This window comes from Acanthisitta chloris, unplaced genomic scaffold (assembly GCF_000695815.1).
Source record: "Acanthisitta chloris isolate BGI_N310 unplaced genomic scaffold, ASM69581v1 scaffold10653, whole genome shotgun sequence".
Taxonomy (NCBI): domain Eukaryota; kingdom Metazoa; phylum Chordata; class Aves; order Passeriformes; family Acanthisittidae; genus Acanthisitta; species Acanthisitta chloris.
In genome coordinates, this window is record NW_008665421.1 from 16636 (window position 1) to 26088 (window position 9453).

General features: G+C 44.5%; 1 protein-coding gene across 1 annotated transcript in view; it reads left to right on the forward strand.

Moving 5' to 3' along the window:
* Window positions 1–854: 854 nt before the first annotated feature.
* Window positions 855–9453, forward strand: part of ATP11C (ATPase, class VI, type 11C) — a gene marked incomplete at its 5' end in the record, with an annotated part of 35595 nt that continues 26996 nt past the window's right edge. Inside the window, 5 exons of the mRNA XM_009071748.1 lie at window positions 855–974; window positions 2778–2867; window positions 6913–6993; window positions 7982–8089; window positions 8699–8827. Of these exons, the coding sequence (XP_009069996.1) occupies window positions 855–974; window positions 2778–2867; window positions 6913–6993; window positions 7982–8089; window positions 8699–8827 (528 nt within the window). The remainder of the gene's footprint in view (window positions 975–2777; window positions 2868–6912; window positions 6994–7981; window positions 8090–8698; window positions 8828–9453) is intronic.

Here is a 9453-nt window from a genome sequence, read left to right on the forward strand (position 1 = left end):
AGAGCTGCTCTGCTTCCCTGCTGAGGTTATTCTGCTGCAATTCCCCTCACCCTTCCCCTGGCTACTGTGGAGCAGAGGGACTGTCATCGAGCCCCCATGACACCAGGTTATCATTCTCCCTGAAAGTAAACCCCCAGCAAGGTCTGCTGGCTCTCCCAGCACCCTGTGTGTCTTCTGGAGGAATTCGTGGTGTGAAACTGTCTGCTTCAAAATCCCTGGTTTTAGCTGAGATTTTAAAATAGCAGAAGTAGACTTTTTTTTTTTTAAAGCTAAATCTGAAGTCTGTGTGTAGCAATGTGATGGTGAGACATTTTGTGTGGACTTGAGAGTTGGACAGGAAAGCGAGTGGAAAGGAAGGGTGTAGTTTCTATCATCCTGTGTGTGGTGAATAAGCCCAAAACTGAAGGACTTTTCCAGGTCAGGACTGGGAAAAGATGTGTAAATGATAAATTATAGTTCTGATGACTTCCAGTGCTTGATAAAGAGATTTTCTCCTTCAAGAAGTAAAAATTGCCTGGCACAGGCTGCAAGGACAGGCAGCAGCTGTCCTGCACAGGGCAGGAGTGTTATGACCTGTCCTGGTGAGGTGTAGGATGTGCTGTGACCCTGGGGGGCTGATGGCTGAGCAGAGGTAGGTTGCAGGCTCAGCACAGCCTTGTTTTTGCGAAATGACCTTGTGTGTGCCTCTTAATTCTCCCTTCCTTTTGTCTGGGGTGGAGAAGTGAAGTTTTGAGGTTCCACCTGCCTTATTTCCACTGAATCACACAGTGTGTCGAGAAGCTGGAAGCTATTAATCCAGATCATTCATTTTATTTTGAGAAAAGCTAACTCTTCCCTGTGCTGGTTGCCCTTAGTGTGCTGGGGAAGAGAAGCGGGTCGGGACGCGCACCGTGGTGGTCGGGCACCGTCCTGTTCCGGAAACAGAGGCATATGTGGCACAGAAGTTCTGCGACAACAGGATTGTCTCCTCCAAGGTGAGCTCACTCTGCTTGTCCATGTGCACATGTATTCCCTGCTCATGTGTTGGTGGTGGTTTTTGAAACTGACAAATGCTGAATTCCTGAAGGATGAATGTCAAGGTCCTTTTGCAAGGAGAGCAGCCTGTTACAGACCTTACAGCTCTAGTCTCAGTCTTTATTTCCTCCTATCCATCACAGTGGGAGGTGTGTAAAAATTCCTTTTTTCTAAGTTGGTTGAGAGCAAAGCACATGGATGTATTGGATTTGGGGTGTTTTCTTTCTTTTAGAAGTTTCCTGGAAGAAAGGACAGGTTAGGTGTAATCCAGCATGAGATAACAGCAAATGAATTTGCAGAAGGGAGTGGGGATTATTTTATAAATGGACAGAAAAATGCAATTCCTGTTTTATTGTTCCGTGTGATTTTTCTGTTCTTGAGATAGGACAGAAATAACCATGCTCTGTTTATCCCTTTGGATGGAAGGGGGGAAACATTCATATGGTATTAATGCAGCTTTTGTTTATGGTGGAAAACTGTGATGACACCCATCTGCCTTCTGCTGAGCTTTTTTTCCCCCCATGACATTCATGAATCTATTTCAAAAGATTTGAAGCCAATTCGAGTGAAATACCAAACAAGTGGCATTCCATATTGTCAACACAGCTGGATACATAGCACGTTGCTTAGGATTCATGATGCTCAGCATTCACTTAGGCTTTGGTTTTGCTGTACTTGAGCTGTAAGGGGGTTTTCCTCTCTCCTTTCTTTTTTTATACGTCTTGGATCTTATCTTTTTTTATATGTCTGCACTGTCTGAGTATATTTTGGGGGAAAGTTTTTAGTCTAACCATGTTTAATTTGTGTGCCATTCCCACTGATGTTTCCCTGGCACACAAGAGGGTCCTTCAGAGATGACACCTTCCCCCGTTTCAGTTCCCTCTCTGACAAATGGTTTGTTTTAGCACTAATTTTAGTTCCTCCTTGATTTATTTTCGAATGTTGTATCCTTGCTCTTCTGTTTATATTTGCTAGGCATGGGTCTTCTTACCTGACCTGTCTCTTTTTGAAATTAAATGGATATTGGTCTTGAGACTTGGCTGCTTGTTTGTTTATTCTAGGCAGACTGAAAGATAGATGTTAGACCCATTTTTTTCATGTTGTTCTTAAATTCCACATGTTTTCCAATGTAAATATTTCAGTAGCTGCTTTAAAACTATAATGAAGCACAACCTAATAACAAATCTGTATGGGCAGTTTGGCTTTTGGGTTTTTGGTTTTGATTTTTTGTTTTTTTTTAACCAAATAAAGCAGCTCTGAGATGGTTTTTGGAATTTGAAAAAAAAAAGTCTCCACTGTGCATTATGTATTAACAATGTGTCTACAAATGCCTCTCTAAAAGGTGTCTGCTGAAACAGATCCTGGTTTTTATCTTTACCATCACTGTTCTCCAACCGTGTGGTTTGGGTTATTCTGACAAAGGCAGGTAGTTGCCTACTTTAAAGCAAAGAAACACAAACCCCCACATAACTGTGAGGCAGTTCCAACTGTTCAGTGCTCCAGTGGAGAGAACTGGAGCTGGAAGCTGAAACAGGAACTTGGTGGAATCTCAGCATCCAGCTGCATCGTGCTCCTGATTTTATATCTGGGACCTGGATCCCTGCCTGGAACTTGCCAGGGCTGCTCAGCTGCCTTGCTGTAGTTTTCCTTGCACGTCAAAGGGAGAACTCCTTTCATCTTTCGTGCAAATGCTTCCCATTTTGTAGCTGTAGTCCCTGCCAGCCCTGTGCCTTGGTCTGAGCTCCCCCTCTCTGTCCCCACAGTACACCCTCTGGAACTTCCTCCCAAAGAACCTTTTTGAGCAGTTTAGAAGAATTGCCAACTTCTACTTCCTCATCATCTTCCTTGTGCAGGTAAGAGCTTTGGTGCTAAGGGTGAGTTTTATTTAGGTACTGTTGTAAGCACAGCTTGGACAAGAGCTCTGTTGGTGCTGATGAGTGTTTTGGAATTATTTTGGTTTTTTGTTGGTAGCTGTGTTATAATTCTGCCACACTATCCAAGGCATTATAATAATTAAAGTTCCTGGACCTGTCTGAGATGAGGTTTGAATGACTGGTGCAACATTGAAAAACCATCTTAACTCTATTAAGATCAGTCAGCCAGTGAAAATACACTTGATGCTACAGAATTAATACCTATTTTTTGTCACAGTTATTACTTCTGTTGCATAACTGGTTTTTCTGAAGTTACATGATATTTGTATGTCTCAGTTACCATGAGATATCCAAGCAGGAGAGAAGCTGTACTTAGCAGAATTTAGAAAATGGATAGGATGAGCTTCAGAAACTTAAAGCTTCAGGAACCTGCTGTGCATGAACAAAACAGCAACCTTTTTTTACATGGATGAATTTTGTGTGCTCTGCTGTGTGGCTTGAGTTTAGGGGCCAATCCTGAGGAAAGCCTGAATACTCATTTTTCCATTCTGTCATCCAAGAAAAGCTGTCAAAATGCATTGGGGCAAAGGGAGTTTGGGAGAATCACTAAAGTGCATTCGCCTTTTAAATCTTGAGGCCTGGGGCTCAGCAGACAACCAGCTCTAGGGCTGAAAATAGGCATCAGAGCTCTACCCCAGCAGATGAAATGACATCATGTGGCCACTGCAGAGAGCCTGCTGTTAGGTGGCTTCTCCAGGGTTTGGGTGGTTCGGGACTGGGGTATCACTCTCCTGGGTTGCTTGTCAAAGACTAGTCTCTAAAATGTTTTATCCTCACAATAAAAAGTTATGATTTATAGTAATTTCAGTGGTTGCTGCAGAAACGAGGGATCCCGAGATAATGGCTGTGTGTGGCTCCTCCTGGCAGTGTGACATGAAAGGCCAATTTACTCCAGCATCAGCTGGCTTGCCTCCATCTCTTCATTTTGCTGGCGTTGCTCCATTTTGTCAGACCCAATTTGTAATTTGCCTTGAACTGAAGCGATGCCCTGGAGTCTGGATGTCCTTTTTGTGTAGCTGGCCACTTAGTGATGTGCTATTACATTTTATCTGTTGACCCTGTGGCCATGAAGAACACGGAATATTCCTGATTAAGCTCACAAAGCAGCCTGCAGTCTAGCTGCTTACCCATTTTAGGCACAGGTGTAAGCAGGTGAGAGGAGAGCCTGGCCCTTCCTCCTTGTTTTTATTCTGTGAGCACATCTAAAATAAGGAAGCAACCCTTACGGTCTATTAGAGAAAAACCCAACCAAGCCAAACCCAAAGTGACAGCACTGATCCACTGTCTGCTGTGTAGGGTAACCACCTGCCCCTGGGCACTTGTCGTTCTGGAGATGTCACTTGCCTTAAAAAGAAAACACTCAGGGCCACTCCGTTCATTTAAAATATCAAGGGTTGTACCTTGAAAAATAGCTTAAATGTTTGTGCTTATCTTTAAATTTCTTCAAAGTAATGGAATTGTCCTACATGATTGCTGCGTGAGGAGTGAAGTGACACAGGGCTTGGGGAATTGCCTGGTGCATCTGCTCTATCTGTTGTGAAACCCTTTATCAAAACATGCTCTGTGACTCCAGATTCAGCTCTCTGTCTTTGTAAGACAAAACATGTGCATTAAACATAAAACGCCTATTACAGACAAACAGAAGTACAAATAGCTCTTTCTTTGGTTCATATATTGCAATACTCACGGAAATCTGCAAGGAAATGGTTGGCCTGGAGTGAGCGTAGTCCAAGTGTGTTTGTAGGCAGACTGAGCTGATGGCAGTAAATTAGTTTAGGAGGTATCAGGAATGAAAAATGTCCCTTTTAATTGATGGAGATGACTTCTGGAGTGTGGTCCTCAATGTCTTAAGGAATCACCTAGGTAAAAGCTATTAGGTAACAGGAGGATTTTGTCACTTTTAAGTGGATCCAAATTAATCTGTTGAAGTTCCAGACCAGTTCAAAAATAGCTTCAGAGGAGTCTGCCTTTGATGTTCTGGCTCATTGCTCATGCAACCCTCAACTTTCCACCAGCCACCAGGGGAAGACCAGTATCCAGCCACAGGTTGTGCAGGCAGTGCAAACTCCAAATACATAAGTGAGTTATTCCAGAGACTGCATCTGGTATTTGTGTTCCTACATCTGACACAGCATTTGTGTGGACAGAAATTGTATTGGTCTTTTACACAAACACATACATCTGTATCTTGCTCAGTGGAGAACACTTTCCTGAGCAGCAGGAGGTCGCCCACTTTGTCCTTCTCAGCTAAAAAACAAAGTTCCTCTTGGATTCCCAAGACCTGTCCAATTTTTGCAGGATAACTTTTGGCTGACTGGCCTAAATGTCATTGATGCCACCCCAGTGAGTGCCCATCATAGTGCTACATGCAATGTGTCTGTGTGACACTTGACACTATCCTCATTCAAGGTTGTTCCTCTGAAGTCTGGTTTCCACTTCTACCAGACTCTTGCTTCATTCATACACTGCTTACCTCTCTTATTTTTGTGGAGTCTCTTCCACTTCAGTATCTTTTGACCCTTCTCTTTGGGTTCAGTAGTGCAGGGTAATGTTGCAGTGCACAGCATTTCATAGTAAAAAAATACCCACACAGCTGATAAGAGCAGTCCTGTCCTTAACACAGCTTTTCACAGGCAGCCTGAAACAATAAATATACAGATGCTGCTGTTTGTGAGTGTGCCAGGGAAGCACAAACAAGGGACAAAGTCCCATTGTGGGGATACAAAGCGTTTCTGCTGAGCTTCCCCATCCTTTTCGTCACAGACCTCATCATCATCTGCCTCTCGTGCTCCCGTTCTCTCTGGGGACAGCAGAAAAAACAGACAATTTATTGTGCCCTGGTTTGGAAGGTGGGGCAAGGGCACTGCTTGTCCTCTTTTTAGCGTGTTCCCTTCCACTTTTAGACCTGTTCCAGTGTTCTTGCCCTTTGGCTCAAGTCTTGATACAGTCAGAAGAAGTAGTGGTTTCCCAAAGCTCAAAGGTTTAATTAATGATGAAGGGGCTTGAGCACCACCTCAGGCTCAGGAAGGACCCAGCGATCTACCCTGAGGCCCTTAAGCAGTTCTTGTGCTTAAATCATGCTCTGAACTCCAAGTATGAGCGCTTAAAACATGTATTTCTGTTCTACTTAAATATTCATGTTCTATTCTGCACTATATTTCATGGGTAATTTGGGCTGATGGGTGTTATTTTTAACCTCCAAGTGTCAGTGGTTCAAGATGACTGGAACTGTCCTCACTCTCATAATCAGATGTGTTTTAGGGCTCAGATGTGCCATGGCTTCACTGCCAAAGTGCAGAAAGGACCCTCCTGTGACTCAGGAATGAGGGTGGTTTTCATTTCATGGATTGCTGCTGCCTCTGCCCCATTTCTCCTCTTCTGCCTTGGTCCTCTCCAGCGCACCCTATGGTGGAAGTGGTTTTGTTTGCACCTGCACTTTGTGTAGTTGTATTTATGTAGCCAGTCCCCAGCAGTGCATTCACTCAGGCTTTTGTTTCTCACTAGAGCAAGGTCAAATTTAGGCTTTAAGCTACTTCTGACAGGTTTGGTTTTTTTCCACCTGAGGGCATCCCATGATCTTCAGGAGGAGGTATTGTAGTCTCCTTGCAGCGGAGGAAGCAGTTCTGGGGATACTTGTGCTTGTCCTTCTCCTGTGCCCCTTAGAGTCATAGAATGAATCACAGAATGATTAGGGTTGAAAGGGACCTGAAAGATCTAGTTCCACCCACCCCCACCCCCCCCCACAATAGGCAGGGATGTCTTCTAGTAGATCAGGCTTCTCAGGGCTCCATCCAGCCTGGCCTTGAACACTTCCAGGGTTGGGACCTTTCCTTCCCTTCTTCCTCTGCTGGACTCTGACTTGCCCCCAGTGCGATGAGCACCCTCTTTCCCCCATTACCAGAGGTTTGGTTTATTTTGCTGCCTGCAAACCAGTTATCAGCAGTACATTTGTTTTTCTCTGCAGGTGATAGTGGACACCCCGACCAGCCCAGTGACCAGTGGCCTCCCACTCTTCTTTGTCATCACTGTCACAGCTTTCAAACAGGTACAGCGGTCAATGTGTGGAGAAGATGGTGCTCTTTGGGGCATGTGGTAGACAAAATGATGAGCATACATTTGAATAGACTCAGAAGTCACTAAAATAGGTTGGTAGTTTTGGTGAACCCTTCTTGGATGGTGAGGTATATACTGGTGCTTTTCAAGAGAAGCTGCATTTTGAATGTAGTTGTTGCTGCCTCTTGTTTTGGCAGCATAAAGCATCTCTGTATGTGCTGCTGTAAGCAGGTCATGAGGGTCAGTAAAGCTTATTGCTGTAGTTCTGGTGTTACTTGAAGGTTTTTTCTCTTTTTAGAAATGCTCTCTGAGTCTTTGCAGAGATGTGCTCCAAATATAGCCCACGCTCTGCTCCTGTGTTGGTAGATGGAAAGGACAGGTTCTGTTCAACCACTCAGCTAGTCCTGAAAACACATAGTCCTCATCTTCTTGCAGTGTTAAAAGCCCTTTTTTTTCTCCCATCGTACGCACATGTGCCATTTAAATTTTCCTGATTGAATAATAAAAGAAGTTTCTTCCATAGGAGCCGGAAAGGGAGAGCTGGAATAAAATCTATCTGCTTCAAATCTCAATGTTTTATTCTTCCAGTAAAGACTGAAGAGGAAGAGCCTCATCCTGCGTTACCATAGGAAAGAGTTGCAGTCTGCTGAGTGTATTATTCATATTATCAGCCTGCTCTTGCCAACACTGAGAATAATGGAAACGTGTTGCAGTAGTTTAGCTTCTCGTTGCATGCCCTGCATATAGATTATTTTTGTGTGTTATTTTAATCTGTTCCGAATCTGTCAAGTATGCACATGAGTTTTTAAAATGAATTGATTCTGTCTGAGCTACTCTGGTTGATGTTTTGTCAAGCATGAGGGAGGTCTGAGGACTGCTGAATTTATTCACCGTTTTAATCTGTCCCTCTCCATCCTCACTCATCCTCTTTCCTTAGTTTACTTGCCTCGTTATGAGTTTGCCTGTGTTTGTGTGCCTAGGGGTACGAGGACTGGCTGAGGCACAGAGCTGACAACGAAGTGAACAAAAGCAATGTCTTCATTGTTGAAAATGCAAAGCAAGTGCGGAAAGAAAGCGAAAAAATCAAGGTACCCGTTGACAGAGAACTCATATGTGGTTATTGCTGAAGCTGATGGGAACATGAGGGTGTGTGGTGAGGAGACAAGGGCAGAGGAGGAGGAGTGTGCTGGGTTAGAGCTGCCCCAGCCTGCTCACTTTCAGATGAGATGCTCCGAGAGCCGTTCCCCGTTAAGGAGTGAAGCTGCCTTTGATTGCTTTTGAAAAGCTGTCTCACAAAAGCTGTACCGGGGCTGACAAGTGACAGATCTGTCAGCGTTTTGCAGTTCTCCAGGACAGGCAGTCCTCTTCTATTTCCAACTCTCCCAAGGACACCAGGAAAGTACTCTTAGCTTTGACGTTAATTTGTCACGTCGCACTTCAGACAAGTACAGTCTCTTGCTCCATCAAGATTTAGCAGAGAAATAAATACTAACCATGCCACGTGGGCACTCTTGAGTCAGTGCTGGGCTGGATCACCCCCTCAGGCTGTAGAGTGATGCTTGGGGTCCCATGCACCTCTTGAGCCCCAGTTTACCTTTTAGCCAAAGTGATTTCTTCTAGGTTTCAAGGTGATCTCAATCATAACTACCTAATAATAACTGCGAGGACTTTTCCTGTAAACATTTCCTTTCTTTTAGGTCGGAGACATAGTAGAGGTGAAAGCAGATGAGACCTTCCCCTGTGACTTGATATTTTTGGCCTCCAGCAGCATTGATGGGACCTGTTATGTCACTACAGCAAGTCTCGATGGCGAGTCTAATTTCAAGGTGATGGGCATGGATGGGGCAGCGTGTGGGAGCTGGTACTTGGGTACCTGGAGATGCCACTGCTTGCATGGTGTGGGGTGTGTGCTTAATCAGAGGTTCTTCCTGCAGCGCCCATCCCTGTGGCTTCATGGCTGTGTTTATCAGCTCTTCCCTCTTGTCTGATTCCAGTGCGTCATCACTGAAGCCCTCGGGGATTGTTAGTGCTCTGTTTTGTCTCCAAGAGCCATTTCTGCTGGCGCTGCCTCAAATTGTATTGATATTTATCAATACAGCATCGCTGCCTTATTGCCCATCACAGGAAGTGCATTATTGCTTCCCTGCTCCGGCCGCGCGTCGCGAGCTCTGGTGCCTCAGTAAAGCAGTGCCTGCAGCTCTTCAGCTCCCTTTCCACTACCTGCCAACATGCCTGTTACTTAACAGAGCATTTCCAGCAAGATTGGGGACTTTTTGAGGCAGTATGTCTAGATTCATTTGGGGAATTTTCACCAGCGTGAGAACAACATCACTTCTGGGACTTTCTCTCCCTTCCCCTGAAGCAAGCAGTGAAATTTAATACTAGTCTTGGTCAGGATGAATCTCTTCAGTTTATTTTCTTTCTTTCTTTATCCTCCCCCCCCCTTCTCTAA